Source organism: Cynocephalus volans, chromosome 6 (assembly GCF_027409185.1).
Source record: "Cynocephalus volans isolate mCynVol1 chromosome 6, mCynVol1.pri, whole genome shotgun sequence".
Classification (NCBI taxonomy): Eukaryota; Metazoa; Chordata; class Mammalia; order Dermoptera; family Cynocephalidae; genus Cynocephalus; species Cynocephalus volans.
This window is the reverse complement of record NC_084465.1, coordinates 147559694-147579157: the sequence shown is the minus strand read 5'-3', so window position 1 is coordinate 147579157 and position 19464 is coordinate 147559694. Positions and strand designations below refer to the sequence as shown.

Genomic DNA, 19464 nt, shown 5'->3' with positions numbered 1-19464 from the left:
CTACAGAGTTCTATCTTTTTTCTTATTCTACCTAAAGTTTTCCCAATCTTATGTTTTCAAAATACAACTCTTATTTTCACTGATACTTTTTATTGTTTTTCTAGTCTCTATTTCATTTATTTCTGCTCTGATCTTTTTATTTCCCTTCCTTCTAATGACTTTGGACTTAGTTTGTTCTTCTGGTTCTTTTAGGTGTAAAATTAGGTTGTTTTTTGAAATCTTTCTTTTTTCTTAATGTAGGCACTTACAGATATAGACTTTTCTCTTAGAACTGCTTTTGGTGCATTCCATAAGAATTTCAATCCGTACTCCACTTTATATATAAAAATTAACTCAAAATGAACCATAGATCTAAATGTAAAATGTAAAACCATAAAACATCTACAAGAAAATAAATGAGAAAATCTTTTGCCTTGGATTAGGTAAAGATATTACTACATATCATGATTTGTAAAAGAAAAAGATGATAAATTGGACTTTGTCACAATTGAAAACTTGTTCTTCAAAAGACACTGTTGAAAGAATGCAAAGATAAACTACAGACTGGGAGAAGATATCTGCAAGTCATATATCTTATAACAAACTTGTATCCAGAATATAGAATACTCAAAACTTAATAAGAAAACAATTTTTTTAACTTGCACATGATTTGTATTGTATTGACCAAACACTTCAATAAAGAAGACATAATAAATATGGTAGGCACATAAAAAGTTACTAGGCACATCATTAGTCACTAGGGAAATGCAAATTAACACCAAAATAAGACTTCATTATGTGCCCATTTGTAATAAAGTATCAGACTCCAATTTTGATATTTGATTGCTAACAGCTTTCAAGTCCACCTTTCCCTCTTTTGCCTCACAACTGGGAAAGCTAACAAGAAAACTCAGGTGTTCCCTCCCTTAGCGTCAGTCAAAGTTTAAACCACGCAACCCCGGCCTGTGTATAGGAACCTTCACCCCGACCGCACCCCTTAACCACCATTACGTCCCCAAGCCAGTCTCCTTTTCTTGCTCTTTCATGCTATTTTCAGAAGCCTACCCTGCGCTTCTCAGACTCATTTTGTAATAAACCTTTTCCTACCCTTTTGGGGTATGTGTGTAATTATCAGTTTTGAAATTCAAACCAAATTTTGGGTAGGGATCTATCCTACCTATACAGGGTGACCAAATGGCTAAAATTAAAAAGCCTGACTATATTAATGTTGGTAAGAACGAGGAGGAAGTGGAACTATTACACATATTATGAGAAAGTAAAATTATAAAAACATTTTGGAAAACAATTTGGTAGTTCCTTAAAAAGCCAAATACCACATGATGCAGCAATTCCACTTTTAAGCATTTGCCCAAGAGAAAATAAAGCACATGCTCATATGAAGACTTGTGCATGAATGTTCATAGTAGCTTTATTTATAACATCTCCAAAACTGGAAACAACCCAAATGACTCACAAAATGGACTACTATTCAGCAATAAAAAGGATGGAACCATCAATGCGTGTAAAAATATGAATCTCAAAATAATTATACAGATTAAAAGAAGTCAGACAAGAGTAATACTATATCTTCCCACCTATATAATTTTTTAGAATATGCAAAAAACTACAGTAATAGAAAGCAGATAAGTGGTTGCCTGGGGACTGGGTTGGGAATGGAGAGGCAGGGAGAAACAAGAGGTAGAAATTACAAAGGCACACCATGAAGCTTTTGTAGATGATAAACATACTCAGTATGTTGACTGTGGTGATTGGTGTATATGTCAAAACATGAATTGGACATTTTAAATTTTTGCAGTTTTTTATATGCCAGTTATACCTCAACATTTTTAAAAGACTGGGTAATTTCACCTTGAGTAGTTGTTGATATTAAAGTTCCAAGGGCTGTGCTCTGGGCATTTCTGAGATCTTCCCATAACCACCATGTATTCTCTTCAATTTTCTATTTTTTCGTCTCTTTTCTTTTGAATCTTCCTCTTTGTTGGTTTGTCTTCTCCTTCGTTGGTTTGCTCCCTCATTTTAATGGCAGGCACCCTTCAGTGGCATTGTAAGGGTACTTCTGTAAAAATTATTTATTCTACCATCACATTTATGAGTTTGGCTAGGCACAGAATTCCAAGTTAGAGTTCCTTTTCCATCAGGCTTTTGAAGGCATTGACCATTATCTTGCTTTCCATGTTGCTATTAAAAAGATCAAACCTATCAAACTCCTGATAATATTCTTTTTTACGAGGCCATTGGCTTCTTTGTATATGATCTCTCCTTTCCCCTCCTTTAACTCTCTGGAGGCCTGTAGGATCTCCTAATTGCTCCCATTGAAGTTCATGACAATGTGTTTTAATGTGATCATTTTTATTCATTGTGCTGGTTACACCGTGAATGCTGCCAACCTGACGACTCATATCCTTCCACTTTGGTGAATTTTCTTGATGGTTTCCTCTATTCAGATATTGGATCTACTGCTTTGTTCCTTTAATTTTCTTACATTTTCTTCCTTCTTTTCTCTCTCCTATAATTATTATTTCTTTCTGAGAAATTTCCTTAACTTTATTCACCAACCCCTATATTGAGTTTTTAAATTCTATTATATTTCAATTTTCAAGAATTATTTTTTGTTCTGAGTGTATAAACTGAGTGGATATGTATCATTCTGTTCTTTGATGGATACATATATTCATTCTCCCCAAGTATGTTAGGAAAAGTTTTTATCTTTGAGCTCTTTCTCCTGTATAGTTTCTGTCCTTCAAGTCACTTTGTTTTGGCTTCTTCCATGTTAGAGTGTCTTCTCAGATATCTAGTGCATTTTTTTTCTATTGCTACACAAATTCCTACAAACTTAGCAGCTTAAAACACCACAAATTTGTTATCTTACAGTTCTGGAGGTCAGAAGTCCTAAAACCAGGGTGCCAGCAGGGCTGCATTCCTTGTGGAGGCTCTAAAGAATCTGTTTCCCTGCCTTTTCCTGCTTCTAGAGGCCACCCACACTTCTTGGCTTATAATCCCTTCCTCTATCTTCAAAGCCAGCAGTGTACACCTCCATCAATCTCTCTCAGCTTTAATTCCATCATCACCTCTTCTTCCCTTGCTCCAACCCACCTGCCACCCTCTTATAAGGATCCATATGATTACACAGGCCTATCTGGACAATGTAGAACAATCTTCCCAACTCAAGGTCTTTAACTTAAGCATATCTGCAATGTCCCTTTAGCCATTAAGATAATATATTCAGTTTCTGGGAATTAGAACGTAGACACAATTAGGACCATTTTTCAGCCCACCACACCTAATAACCCTGGGTTGTCCACTGGTGATTCCACATATTTAATTTTCATCCTTTACCTGAACATTGATATTTATACTATAAGATGAATGTATTAATCAATTTTTCTTGCTTATAACAAAGTACACCGAACTGGGTGATTCATAAAAAAAAAATAAAATTTATTGCTTACAGTTTCTGAGGCTGAGGAGTCCAAAGTCCATCTGGTGGTGGTGACAGTGACCCAGAGGTTTCATGTTGCAAGATGGCGGGAGCAGAGAAAGCAAAATGCAGACTTTCCTCTTCTTTTAAAGCTCTCAGAACCACACCCTGACCACCATTTTTAATCCATTCACTACTGCACGGTCCTACAAGCCAATCACCTCTTCAAAGCTCCACCTTTCAATTACCATAATAGGATTTCCCACCCTCTTAACAGTCACAGTGGGGGTAAGTTTCTAATATGTAAAACTTGGGGGACACATTCGAGCTTCAGGGAGTTTGGGGGGGACATAATTCAATCCACTACAATGAATAAACAACGACTTGTTTAACTTCCACAAAAAAAGGTTTTCCCACATGTATTCATTTTTCAATACTGCATAACAGATTACCACAAATTCAGCAGCTTAAACCAAAATACATTTATTTTCTTACAGTTTCTGTGGCTCAGGAGTCAGAGACTGACTTAACCAGTCCTTTGCTCAGGGTCTCAGAAGGCTAAAATCAAGGTGTTAGCAGGAGTGTGATCTCAGCTGAAGCTCAGGATCCTCTTAAAAGCTCATATTTATTATCTCAGTCTTTCCCACCCCTTTCCTTTTCTCATCAAACTTTGTTTTAATGGGTTTCAAAATTCTGTGAGTTTTTGTTCACGTTGTTTCCATTAAAAAGTACTGATTTTTAAAACTAATAACTAATAACTTATAACTAAGAACTTAAAACTGCCACACACGCAAATGGTCCACAAAACATTCTCCTGTCCTTTTGAAGGTTTTATGATGTATCATTACTTACTATTATTATTAAATGGCCAATTGAGGCCACCAGTTCTGAAACTGCTCTTCCACCACTGATGAAGACTGGGGTGGCAGGTATTAGAAATGATATTCATTTAGTCTTCTGAGCTTTCTGGGCAGATCTGGTGACCTTGCCAGCTCCAGCAGCCTTCATGTCCACTACTTTGATGACACCCACAGCAACTGCCTGTTTTATATCATGAAAAGCAGAACGACCCAAAGGGGGATAGTCAGAGTTCTGAACACACGTGGGCTTGCCAGGAACTACATCAACAATGGCAGCATCACCACATTTCAAGAATTTATGACCGTCTTCCACCACAACAATCTCTTCTCCTTTTAGGTCAGCAAACTAGCAAAGCAGTGTGAGCTGTCACAATCCAGCACAGGTGCACAGCCAGCACAGACTTAGTGCAGGATAATCACCTGAGCGGTGGAGCTAGCTGCTTCCATTGGTGGGTCATTGTTGCTGTCATCAGCCACACTGCCATGACAAATATCTTTGACAGACATGTTCTTGACATTGAAGCCCACACTGTTGTTCCCAAGAGCTTCATTCAAAGCTTCATGGTTAATTTCAACACACTTCACTTTGGTTGTAATACTGACTGGAGCAAAGGTAAATACCATGTCAGGTCTGAGAACACCAGTCTTAAATTGGCCCACAGGGACAGTACCAGTACCATCAATTTTGTAGGCATCCTGGAAGGGCAGATGCAAAAGTCTGTCGGCTGAATGATTTGGTCGCAGGATGTAATCCAGAGATTCAAGCCACATGGTTCCACTGGCATTGCCATCTTTCTGGGGGAACTTCTATCCTCGAACCAAGGCATGTTAGCACTTGGCTCCAGAATGTTGTCACCATTCCAACCAGAAACTGGCACGAATGCTACCATGCAGAGGTAACCAGTTTTCTTAATGTAGGTGCCAACTTCTTTAATGATTTCCTCATATTTCTTCTGGATGTAGAGTGGTTAAGTGGAATCCATTTTGTTAACATCAGCAATTAGTTGTTTCACACCTAGTGCATAAGCCAGAAGGGCATGTGCACAGGTCTGCCCATTCCTGGAGATACTAGCTTTCAATTCACCACCAACAGAGGCAACAATGAGGAAAGCACAATCTGAGATGTGCCTATAATCATGTTTTTAATAAAGTCTGTCTTGGGGCATCAGTGATGATCACGTGACATTGCTGGTCTCCAGTTTCCACAGTGACAGTGATAGCATGCTCACATTCAGCTTTTAGTTTATACAATTACTCAGGCATATTTGAAGAAGTTTTTTCTTATCTCAGCAATCTCCTTCTCAATTTTTTAATTGTTCTTTTGTCATTCCTACCACATTTTTAGATCAGATAAGCAATAGTGGTGGATTTGCCCAAATCTACATGTCCAATGACAGCAATGTTGATGAGTCTTTGCCTTTCCCGTTTTGGCTTTGATTTAGAGGTGGTTTCCTGACATCTGTATTCTGGTGGCAAACCTGTTATGACAAAAACTCTCAGTCTCCTTCTGGCTGGGACTGATATCCCTGACTATTTATAGGCTGTCGGCAGGCATTGCTCTCAACTTTTAGAGGCTGCCCTCAGGTCCTAGCCATGTGGCCCTCTTAAAACATGACAGCTTACTTCTTCAAAGCCAGCAGGAATTTCTCGAGCCTGCTAAGGAGTCATAACATATAACATAATCACAGAAATAATGATACCATCACTTTTGCCATTTAATGCAACCCAATCAAGGGAGTGGCTATTCTACCATATCCACAGGTTGAAATAACACTCAAGGGGAGGGGATTATACAGGGCATGCACTCCAGGGATTGGACTCTTGAAGTCCTTCATAGAATTTTGCCTACATCACCATGCATTATTTTGAAACTTTCTTCTAGAAAGTTTAAAGATTTAGAATGGAAGCTGAGCTCTTAAATTTTTCTTGGTAGTTTTCTTAATAGCTTTAAAATAATGGGTTAAGAATATGAGAGGGTAAAGGAAAGAAAGTAATATTTACTAATTACCAAATATGTGCCAGGCATTGTGCTAAGTCCTTTACTTTATAGTTTATTCCGTATCAGAGAAAAGAACTGCATTTGAACCAAGGAGGTAGTATGAGAAACATGTAGCCAAATCAGTGTTCTTAAGTACTTTCAAGTATAGATAAGAACATTGATAACAACAATCATTAAATTGAAAAGGCTAAAACTAGTATTTTAAAACGTCCTAAATGTGTGATTGGGTATGTTTTTCATGGACTTGGAAAACAAATACTCTACATTTTCCAATGTAATTTGAACTTTTTTTCTTTTTAAAGCAAAACAGATTTTAGTTGCACAGAATTTAAAACAGACTGTAGCTTATGCAACTAAATTTAATGGCCTAAAATATTTTCTCCTAAATCATGCTACACATGTTTTATTAATCTGTGATTAAAATGTATTCCAGGATGGTACTGCACATTTTTAATCATAGTTAAGTCTTTCTTCATCAAGATCAAATATAGCTAATATTGCTTAGAAAATGGGAACTACAAAAGTAGAATTAAGAACATTTTAAACCACATTTAAATTCAAATACTGCTTAACACAACTTTCATGATGAAACATCAAGAAGTCTGAAGCACTGTCTTTCTCTAGAGCAAATAAACATAAAAACATCAAATAATTTCAGTTTTCATATCATTTCATTAAATATATAAAGACTTGAATTAAAGTCTCTGGAAATACAGTAACGCTAGAATATATACAGCAAATTATAAATACTAGTTGAAAACTAACTCAAAATAATGCCAGTAATTTTTGTTACTTCTCTTTCCTAAACAAGTGTAGGCTGATAACATTGCTAAAAAACTACAAATATGAAATAGTCATACATTATAGAAAAACTTACTCATACTATGGAAACATCTAAATTATTTTACCTATGTAAATAAATGGACTTAAATTTTTTATCCATGAATAAGATATCCTATACTAACATACGCTCAAAGCTCCAAAGAGATTTTTTAAAACTCTTTCTCACAAATCATAAAATTTTCAAGAAGTATTTTGACCTAAAATGTTTCATTCTTTGTCTCAGCCTAGATAAATATTTCAGAAATCTGGAAGAAAAAGTGCATTTCATAGTTGTTTGAGGTGTCTCAATATGGTTGAAAAGAGAAGATATTTTCTCCACTCTTATTTGGGAATTTTGTACACATTTTCACATGTGGCATAAATTTAAACTTTAAATTGGCATGTACAAGATCCTCTACGAGGAAGTCACAGTCCAGAAATAAAAGCTGGCAATTTCTAATTTCTGAAGCAGAGCACAGAACATTTGCTTTCCTTAGTGGTGAACCAGGCATTCATTCCAAATGTTTGCACTGTTATCCAAAGCCCAATTGAACAGGCACTGGCGAGTGAGACATAATTTGAAAGTTCCTTAGAAGGATGCAAACTAAGTGAATAGTACACATTCCCATAAGATTTGAAAAATTACAGGACTGTGGAGAAGTAAATGTATACAGCTGAGCCTAGTATTTGGGGTCACTTTTCCTCTAGGGACCTCTGCTAATGAAATAGTTCAGAACTAAGCAGGGATTTCAAAAGACTCACAAGGAATCAAGACAAAAATGAGGTTAGGTTGTACCAAGGAGAAGGGGCTCCAGTAAGCACTCCTGGCTCTGAATTGGGGTCTTGCCCACAACACCGTGCTACACTCTCGGAGTAAAGATGAACTAGAAACGAATAGAATCCAGCTTCAAGATCTTGAGCCCTTTTGGGATTAAAATGATCCAAGATCATAAACACCCCTACCCATCTTCCAGAAGCAAAAATACATCCTTTGTGAAGGAAGATAACATCATTCTCTCTCAAAGTAATTCCTACTGTTTTTCACATACAATGTTATCATGTAAAATAACAACCACCGTCACAGTCAGTTGTACTAGGAGAGAAATTAACATCATGAAATATAGAAACAGATCAACAGGGGAACTAGATAATTGAGGTATCAGACACAGGCTTTAAAATAACTATTTATAATACAAGAGAATCAAAGATCTGACAGAGAATCTTCACAGCATATTAGAAAATTTTTGAAAAAAGTGCTAAATGAAAATTCTAAAACTGAAAAAAAATACTGAAATTGAGAATTCTATAAATTGGTTTAGCAAATTAGACACAGATGAAGAAAAAATTGATAAACTATAATACAGATTAGAAGTAAATTCCCAGAATGAAGAGAGACAAAAGGATAGAAAATATGGGAAAACAGATGAGAGACTTAGGGAATTAAGCAAAAAAGCCTAGCAAATATAATTGGAATCCTAGAGGAATAGGGGTAAATGGAGTCAAAACAATATTTGAAAAGAAAATTGAGTTTTCTAAAACCAGTAAAAAATATTTTTGAGTTATTAAGTAATGATGAACAACTCCACAGAACATAATTGTATGTGCTTACATAATCAGCATAATCAATGTTGTGGGAAACTACATAAGACAAACCTATATCTTCAATAAATTACAAGAGGAAAAAAAACATGAAGCAGAAACCTAGAGTCAGAGACTTAAGAAATGGATTAAGCAATTACAATATGTGGACTGTAATTGCATCCTGATTCAAATGAATGCACTTGGAAAAAAAAAAAATTGTGATATCCATGACAATTGGAAATCTGAAAAGTAATTGAATATGATGAAATTATTAAAGAATTATTATTTTTGTTTGTTCCATTTGGCATGACAATGGTTTTGTGATTATGTTAGAACAAAAGTTTGTATCTTTTAGATATACTGACATATTTCCAGATAAAATGGTACAATGATAAACTGGAATTTGCTTAAAATAATACAGAAGTGGTAAACTGATGGAGTTACAAATTAAAGACAATTAGACATGAGTTAATTGTTGAAACAGGTTCATTATACTTATACTGTAATATACTTATATCATATATACTTATTCGCAAGTTCATTATACTTTTCAGCTTTTTGCCTGTGTTCAAAATTCTCCATAATGAAGTTTTATAGATAGCTTCCATCACAAGACATCAGCCACCTTCATAATCTACCTTTTACTGTCATTTTTAAGACAATGTAGAACTATAAAGAATATGTTAATATACTATTTCACTTCACTCTTCAAGGCCATGTATAATAAACTTATCAAAGGTTAACTAAAACTCTAATCATTAAGCTGCATTACTTCAAGCCAAGTACTACTAACTTTATAATAGGAAAAGCTTAAGAAATGAAACTTTCATCGTACTAAAAAGTTAAACATGTTAAAGAATTTTGATTACATGAAACATAACGCAGACTTAATTTGTAATCTTGTCATTAATTTGTTTCATTTTATTTGATGGTAGTCATTATAATTTTTGTTTTTGTGGCTGGCCGGTACAGGGATTGAACCCTGGAATTATAATGTGAAATAATTCAAAATAAACCCAGACAAAAGCAACAATCTACAATTTTTCATTAATTTAGACTTGGCCTATTCCAAATTAGGTATTTTACCATACCATGTATTCATCACAGTATGATATTTACAGCTTCAAGTATTATCTTTCTAATACTTTCTTTAAAGTATATCTTAGTACTACATTCTAAAAGCTTAGAACTTTGCCATGGGGGAAAAAAATTTTAAATGTATTCATGTAAGAGTAGACAGAAAAACTGAATAATGCCTTTAATCTAGCTTTGACTCTACTAAGTACTTAAAAGGTTGGTAGATATATATACACAGATAACATAAAATGAGTAATCACATTTAAAATATGAAGTTTTTAAAAATAATTTGTGATTTTATATATCTTGTATCACAGATACTACAGATTAAAGATTCTATCTACAATAGACATTTTCTGGGAGTTGCTCCATGGGAATTCCAGAGGAACGCTGTAATGTTTATATTCTTTGGAATCTGTATCTACAAGTAATTGAAGTCAGCATGGAAACCAAAATAAGCCTTTCAAGTATTTAAAATAAATTTTCCAACATCATACCAAGGTGAAAAGTGATTTGTGGTCATATTTTCATTCTTTTCCATGTATATACTGCAAAGAATTTCTCATTAATAAGGCTTTACATAAAATTAAATGTTAAGTCATGACCTGATATTTCCTGCTGATAGCTTTAGACTATCTAAGTGTTACTTTCTTATTAAATGCTGAGGAGAAAGAGAAAGACTCTTCTGACATATATGAGAGTCAGTCAACTTCTGGACATCTGTAAAAATTTTATCTAACTAAATGATGGGAACTATGGTACCCAAATTTGCTATGAGAAAAAAAGAAGCAGTGATCTACAACTACTTGGGATCAACAGGTTAGTCATCTAAAAGCACAGCTTTAATTTTTATTAATCCCTTGCACCAAAAACTGTCAATGGCTTATCACTGAAAATATACTCAACCTCCTTAACTTGCAATTGGTAGATTTCACTTAACCTTAACTCTTCTTAGTATCACAGTAAAAACTACATCCCACCCAATCTGGACCTCTAGTTCTCCAAACATACTTTCCTCTCTTCCTGACTCCTATTTATGCTGTTCCTTTTCCCAGAATGATAATCCCTAGGTCTCTCCGTCTACCTACTATCCCTTAAAGACCTACCCTACTCTATTTGATGAAGCCTTTCCTGATCATCTCAGACAGAAATGGTTTTTTCCTCTCGAATTTTGAATGTTCTACTCCTATGATGTTTACTGGAGGGACTGAACCAAGACACAATGACAGCTACTCACCAACTGAATACCAAACTCAGGAAATCAGAGTTGCTACTAGGACAAGCTGCTTCTGTTTGGTTGCTCCTTCTGTTCTCTTTGTTGCAGATATTCACTGTGTTTGCTTATTTATACATGCAAATGTAGCTTTTCCCCACTATGGCACCAGCAGGCTGTAAGAAGTTGAATATGGCTGTATTTTTAAGGCCAAGGAAATTCTAGGAACATGTAATGACTTGCAACAGTCTAATTCTGTTCTCATCTGACTACACAGTAGAACAAAAGAATGAAGAGACAAGTAGTAAATGACAATAGGAAGAAAATCTAATTTCAACTGTCCTCCTTTCTCTTCTCCTCTGTGATCACGGAAGGTTTGTGAATGAGATAGACTACACATTGTTTTCCTGGAATGTCTCAGGCTAATTCTCATTTCCTAGAAGGCCTCTAGCCAATTCTCTAATTTCCTAAAGGTGAGTAATAACTCCAGGAATTATACTAGTGGGCAATAAAATCTGGAATGATGCATATATATGCATATATATATATATATATATATATATATATGCATATATATATAAAACAAATCAATTTCATCTAGGTAGTCTCATATCAAAATTACTTTCATATACTGAATAAAACATTGTAGGTGAAAGCTGAATGAAAGCCTAGTAATAGCTAGAAAAGAAAAAACTTGAAAAAAAAATTCCTTATCGTTGCAATTAGTTTAAATTAAGAAATGACAATGGAAAATAACTGCTGATTATCCCTATGATGTAATAAAAATTACACTGTAAAAACCTGGGGGCTGGCCAGTTAGCTCACTTGGTTAGAGTGTGGTGTTGGTTTGGATTCCTATACCAGCCAGCCACCAAAAAAATAAAAATAAAAATAAAATGTGATACACTGAAGTTATAAGAAAACATATTATATTTGTTTATAATTTATACTCAGTTAACTAGAATTTAAAACTACATATTAAAAGATCTTTGTAGATTAAAATTCATCACATAACTAAATCTCATTCTGAAATATAAAACAGACCTACAGTATCAAGGATGTTCTATATATTACAAAGACAAAAAAAAAAAAAGAAAATGCTAACACATACACATACTTTATGTGCTTAAATAACCACTTTAGACTTAACACCAACCTACAAAAGAAAATGTCTGATCAAACGTCTGTGAACAGAAAAAAAAAATCATTTGATTTAGAAATTCTTAAATAATTATGCCTCTTAAGCACTTTTAATCATATGGATTTTCGGTACAACAGAATAAACTTAATTAAAGAAAGAATGAAAAATGGCTTTCAGTTTAGACACTGCCTGTATAAAAAAACAGTGATACTCATATGTTGGTTTCAGATGTGAAAAACCCCATATAGCCACATGGATACAGAACTTACTGCTTCTTAACAATTCTATTACTGAGTTTCTCAATATATCCCAAGCAGGACCATTGCAATTTGACCTAAAATTTAAATGGGAAACTTTAAACTACAAATTCTAAATGTGAATATTGAGGAGCAAGCAAAATTATATATCACAAATACTGAAAAGTAATAGCTAAAGAGGAAATAACATTTACTGTGTGCTGGGCTCTTGATCTAGCACTTTCCTATGTACCTCACTTAATCTTCAGAATGATCTGATAAAGTGGGCTCTATTATCATCCCTATTTCACAGAAGAAACAACTGGAGTCCAGGAGACAGTTGACATGGAGCCAGTCTGATTCAAGTCTGTGTTTTTAAACACTACACTACTTGCTTCTTTAACTGAAAGTTATTCCATAGGGAAGTAATGGAAATTATATTTCAATATATATCTATTTCCTACAGCAAGAGGGGAGTCCTCAAAAGAGAAGTGAAGGAATATTGGGAATATCACATTTTAGTAGAAACAGGGTTTTATTTTTGAAAACAGAAAGGCTAAATACAACATATCAATATTTTTATTTATTTGGCTTAGAACATGAAACATTTTTAGATGTCAGTACCAACCTGTTTTAATTTATATGTGAATAAGAGTTCTTTGCTTAAAAAATATAAAAATACATATTAAAGAGTACTACCAAATTTTGAAGCTTTATTGTATTCATCACCTACATATGTACATAACAAGAAGTCTTTTTAAATATTTTCCAACCAAGGACCGTCACGGATATCAACGATGATTTGATGCTAAAACTGATTTTTCACCATTTGCTTCATATAGTTTATTTATTTAGTTAAAGTACATTCCAATCTCCTCTCACCCGTTCCTTATGGCTGATGTTTTAATAAACTGCCACTGGGTATCAGACTGATCAGACTGAAAACATCCCAGAACTTCCAACCAGATAGAGGGAGCCAATGAGAAGGTCATGAAAAGGGACATCAGATGAAAGTCGAGATCTGTGGAAGTTTCATACCAGTTCTTCCAGGTAGTCCAAAGACCATTTTACAGGATACAGTCACTTCTCAAAGCAAAGTAGAAGCCATTATGTCTAAGGACTAGTCGTTCTTTTCCTGTTGGTGTTTGTGGAATTTTCTGCACTGTTACTCTTTAAGGATTCTAACAAGTTTTTAACTGTTTCATTTGCAGGCTTTTTCCCTTTCTTTTTGGCAAGAGCCATTCCATTTGCTATAGATGGTAGGAGAAGGGCTGCCAGCCCCCAGGGCTGATTACTTGATGCGGATGGTCTATCCTTACCTTCCTGTTGTAAAATCCAGGCACTTTCTCTGGCCAAATCTACAAACTTCTGCAACTGACTTTGACTTACATTTTTGCTTATGTTGAGAGAAGTTTCAAAAGGATTCTGAATGTACAGAGGAGAAGAATCAGGTTTGTTTTGTTCCTTTCCCTAAAAATTATTACACAGAAGAAAAAATGTATAAATACATGAAGAGCTGAAATATAAGACCAGTTAGATTAATTTAATAAAATGTCAAAAACACATGAAATACCAGCGTTAAGTTTCTTTCTTTTTTTTTTAATATATATATTTATTAAGAATATTCATGAGATACAAAGCTAATTGTCACCCCTCGTGCCCATGATGTGAGGGCCAGGTTCATACTGGGGGCATACCCATTATCAGAAATTACTTTTGTACCCCATGTCCCCACCCAATTATCCCCCAGCCTCCCTTCCCCTACTCCTCCCCCCCCCCCCGCTTTGTAGCCCTAGGGATGTTCACTCCCTCTGTAAGACCAACCATCTCACTAATGTGGTCTTTCCTTCCTTCCTTTCTCTCTTAGCTCCCACATATGAGTGAGTACATGCAGTATTTATCCCTCTGTGCTCTGCTTATTTCACTTAGCATAAGTTTCTCCAGGTTCATGCATGTTGTTGCAAATGGGAGTAACACTAAGGGTGTTGGGTACGTGTGCATGTTGTATGTGTGAATGTGTATACTTCTATTTTTTTTCCCTGTAATAGTTTAATGAATATTTTTTGAAGAAAAATAATTTAGGCTTATAATCTATGGATAATTACGTCACTATTTAGATGAGAAGTATCTGGATTAAGTCAACCAACAAAAGTATGAGGGTACTTCAATTCATGGAAAAATGTAACTAAAAGATAATATGAATCTTTCCAAGAACTTTTGAAGGCCACTTGTATTTTTCCAATAATGTAACTTTTACCTAACAAAATAGAACTTGAAAGAAAAAAGAAAATGAAAAAGAAAAATGGCAGAAAATAATTAAATGCATTTATTTTTGAGACTTGCTAAAAACACACCTATTACAGTAGGAAAAGAAACACACAAAACAAGAATCCTTACATTATGTATAGTAAATCAATATTTCCCAAGTATAAAATGAAAAAGGAAGAGAAGGAACAAAGGATTATTTATTATTCATTTAGAACACTAAAAACTTTCTATTACGTTCCTAAAAATCAACAATGAGGCTCTGCCAGAAATAAAAAGAAAAGCTAAAGCTATGAATCAAATAAACAGCGGTAAGCCATTGTTAGTCTATATATCTTTTCCTCTTTCAAATGATACCACAAATATTTCTCATATATTACAAGGCCAGCGGTCAATACTCTCCAGTGTGCACAGCACCTGTTTACTCCCTAACATCTTTCACGCCACTGCTCAGCAGGGGTTTTGCCTGTCTGTCATCTCAGAGCTCTACAGTTAAAAAAAAAAAAAAGGATACAGAATGTATGTTTGGTGACCTTTTTCTTATATTGCATTCAAGAACTTTCTGTCCTCTTTCTCTCTCACCTCCCCACACTTTTACTTTAACAAAGTCTCCATGAACAGGATAAGAGTTAGGGAAGAATTAAAAAGGAGAGCTGAAGAAACAACAACAAAAATATCTGGGACAGTCTGTTTCATGAAGCCAATCTTAAAAGGTTTGTAAACAAATATGCAAATGCTAAAGAGAATAAACTCAAACAGAGAGCTATCACAAGTATCCCCACTTATAAACAAATTTTGCCTAGAATTCTGCCCTGATTTTCTTTTTTAGAAAAATGTCCATCATTCCAGCTACTCAGAAAAACCCAAATCGGAAATTCATTTGCTCTAAATAAATTAAATCCTAAGGGTTCGAACTGAGGGAATCACTAAAATCTATCTGTGGGACTACGGATCAAATTTCTTCCACAGGAATACAAATCCAGTTTGAAAACAAATGTATGTAAAATTAGGTTTTCCAGAAAACTTTTCAGAATATAGTCTGCATTTTGAAGGATATGGTATTAGCACTAAGTGATGAGGAAGTACTGTGGCACAGTGACAAAAGTAGATGTTAAAAGCTGGCTACTGCTCTTTCAAATGACTAGATGACTGCTCTTAGTCAAGTTATCTAGTTCCCCGAGGCATCAATCTCCTTATTATTATCTATTACTGTGCAGCTGAAACAAAATAAGAGCTGTTAGATGCTTTGAAAACTAAACTAATTAATTAAACATTAGTCCAGTAGAAGACCAGATACCTATTCACCAAATATTAAAACATTATTTACCTGTCGAATATTTATGGAATTTTTATTGAAAGCGAAATTGCCAAAATATTCAAAAAATTCTTTCAGTAGTAATTCTGCAAGAAAACAAAACAAGAAAAATAAGATGAAAGTCTGTTTCCAATCCAAAAGGGAATAAAAAAAAAGAAAAAGAAAAATACCTAGTGTTTCCGTGTTTCCTGAAGGTTTAATTCTATTCAAGTCACGAATAAATGTACAGTTGTTACCTTCTATTATACATTTATCTTCTGCACCTTAAATAAACAGAAATGAAAAATATTTCACACTATATTTCAAAGATATTCCCTACTTCAGAAAAGGAACCTATGACATAAATAAATAAAAGTTATAGATTAACAAGCCCTATTATTACTCAGTGTTATATATATTTAAGGTTGATAGGATTTAAACCTCAATTTAAAAAAGATTTGAAACTAGTTATACTACAGTGAAACTAACGTTACATTTACTTTAGCATAATAGAATTACCATCTATCAACAACCCAATGATTCCTAATCAATCTTTTGAGGTAATCAGTTTTCTTTTTAAAGGCAGTAAGCAAAATCTATTGTAGGTTGACATAAATAGACCATTTAATATTTTAAAACATCCTTCTCAAATTCTGGATTAATTATAACCTAGATATATTGACAGCTTGGTCTTTCTCAACAGCTGTTTGTTCTCACTCCTCTGGCAACTCTATAGGATTTACACAAAGTACACAGCAATCTTCATCCCCCTCCCCATAGCCCAATCCCTATTGCTGAAGTGAATATTGTTGCAGCAACGTTTCACAGTATCTGCATCCATGTGGGGAAAAGTTAGCTCTTTTCCTTGAAGCCCTTTCATTATGAACACATTTATTTTTCAGTAAAGTTACTCTCTGATCAGGGCACATTGTAACGAAATGGTATTGAATTTATTTTAATAGCAAATTTAAAATGGTACCACTATGTTTTTTACAAGCGCAAAGGCATACGTAGCATTTTACATGTCACCTGAAAATGTTTTGTAATCTCTTTCCTATAAGGAAAATAATTTTCAAATATTACACAAAATCTTTTTACCAGTTTTCACTAAACCAATATGCTTTAAACTCTATCCCTTGATTTTGTATAGTCAATCACTTATCTTGGTGTTTTCAAATTCTGATGAGTTTTCCATAGAAGTTAAATGTAAGGTGCAGTTCAGACTTTCGTTTCTAACAACAGAATAGGCGAGAGACCTTGACTTACAAAAAATGTGAAACTATATTTTAAAAATCGTAAATGAATTAATCAGTTTTCTAATTACAAATGAAAATGTAAGGAGTTCCCATCTTCCACCAAACCAAGTTTGGGCACTATCTTTAATCAATACTTAATTTAGATCTCCATTTCCATCCTTACCACCTTTTTATGTATTTATTCAATGGTTCACACATGACACAAACTGAATGCACAAAGACTTCTTAAAAACGTCAGACAATTTCTAAAATGCAGGAATATAGAGTGACTGGAATTCAGTAATTCATAAAACAAATTCAGTAACAGCACACTGGATTCAGGCATTCAGCTTTTCTTCTAGTATTTATACCTTCAGAGGTAATCAGTTTCCTAACTATTAATACACAGCCACCATGAAATTTCTCACCCGCTCTAATCTACCTTACACTATACAATACACAATATGTTCTCTTGAAAAGCCAACTCCCACTCTTTAAAAATCTTATCAACATTGACCAATGGAATAGAATAGAGAATCCAGAAATCAACCCACACACTTACTGCCATCTGATCTTTGACAAAGGCACCAAGCCTATTCACTGGGGAAGGGACTGCCTCTTCAGCAAATGGTGCTGGGATAACTGGATATCCATATGCAGGAGAATGAAACTAGATCCATACCTCTCACCATATACTAAAATCAACTCAAAATGGATTAAGGATTTAAATATACACCCTGAAACAATAAAACTTCTTAAAGAAAACATAGGAGAAACACTTCAGGAAATAGGACTGGACACAGACTTCATGAATACGACCCCAAAAGCACGGGCAACCAAAGGAAAAATAAACAAATGGGATTATATCAAACTAAAGAGCTTCTGCACAGCAAAAGAAACAATTAACAGAGTTGAAAGACAACCAACAGAGTGGGAGAAAATATTTGCAAAATATACATCTGACAAAGGATTAATATCCAGAATATATAAGGAACTCAAACAACTTTACAAGAAAAAAACAAGCAACCCAATTAAAAAATGGGCAAAAGAGCTAAGTAGGCATTTCTCTAAGGAAGATATCCAAATGGCCAACAGACATATGAAAAAATGCTCAACATCACTCAGCATCCGGGAAATGCAAATCAAAACCACATTGAGATACCATCTAACCCCAGTTAGGATGGCTAAAATCCAAAAGACTCTGAACGATAAATGCTGGCGAGGTTGCAGAGAAAAAGGAACTCTCATACATTGTTGGTGGGACTGCAAAATGGTGCAGCCTCTATGGAAAATGGTATGGTGGTTCCTCAAACAATTGCAGATAGATATACCATACGACCCAGCTATCCCACTGTTGGGAATATACCCAGAGGAATGGAAATCATCAAGTTGAAGGTATACCTGTTCCCCAATGTTCATCGCAGCACTCTTTACAATAGCCAAGAGTTGGAACCAGCCCAAATGTCCATCATCAGATGAGTGGATACGGAAAATGTGGCATATCTACACAATGGAATACTACTCAGCTATAAAAACGAATGAAATACTGCCATTTGCAACAACATGGATGGACCTTGAGAGAATTATAGTAAGTGAAACAAGTCAGGCACAGAAAGAGAAATACCACATATTCTCACTTATTGGGGGGAGCTAAAAATTAATATATAAATTCACACACACACACACACACACAAAAAAAAAACAACAAAAAAAAATGGGGGGGGGAAGAAGATATAACAACCACAATTACTTGAAGTTGATACGACAAGCAAACAGAAAGGACAGTGTTGGGGGGGGGAAGGGGGGAGGGAGGAAGGTGGGTGGTGATGGGGAGCAATAATCAGCCACAATGTATATCAACAAAATAAAATTTAAAAAAATAATAATAAAATAAAAATAAATAAAAGTTCATGGAAAAATGGAAAAAAAATAAAATAAAACAAGCTTTCTTAAAAAAAAAAAAAAAAATCTTATCAACAGCCACGTCCTATCTGAAAACATTTCATAATTCCAAGCTGTTGCTCCATCTTTCTGTTCCAGCCTCCATTTGCACTCCTCTGACTCCATTTTGATTATCTGCATGCTGTCCAATGTGAATGATTGCTGATACTGACTGTGAATGCCCATACTCACCAGAGAAAAATTAGAAATAGATAAACAAGGTTCCTTCAAAGTTCTGCCTTCTTTTTTCTGGATTTTTTTATTTTTTGTAAAGACCTGGGTTACTGACATAATTTCTCAAAAATTATTCTAGATTCTTACATATTAATTTTTTAAATAAAAATCATGTTTATCAAGAATATTTAATGACGTAGTTAACTGC

The 19464-nt window shown here is 34.5% G+C and overlaps 1 protein-coding gene and 1 pseudogene across 3 annotated transcripts in view; both read right to left on the bottom strand.

Moving 5' to 3' along the window:
• Positions 1-4363: 4363 nt before the first annotated feature.
• LOC134381076 (elongation factor 1-alpha 1-like) lies at positions 4364-5501 on the bottom strand (annotated as a pseudogene).
• A 7448-nt stretch (positions 5502-12949) lies between these two features.
• MTPAP (mitochondrial poly(A) polymerase) overlaps positions 12950-19464 on the bottom strand; it is a 29213-nt gene continuing 22698 nt past the window's right edge. For 2 of the 3 annotated variants that reach the window (XM_063100198.1, XM_063100200.1), the window contains exons 7-9: positions 16098-16190; positions 15940-16013; positions 12951-13817 (exon numbers count right to left, since the gene is read on the bottom strand). In XM_063100198.1, the coding sequence (XP_062956268.1) occupies positions 13461-13817; positions 15940-16013; positions 16098-16190 (524 nt within the window). In that variant the 3' untranslated portion in view covers positions 12951-13460. Of the gene's footprint in view, positions 13818-15939; positions 16014-16097; positions 16191-19464 lie in introns of all 3 variants that reach the window. The other variant, XM_063100199.1, reaches the window with a different exon arrangement.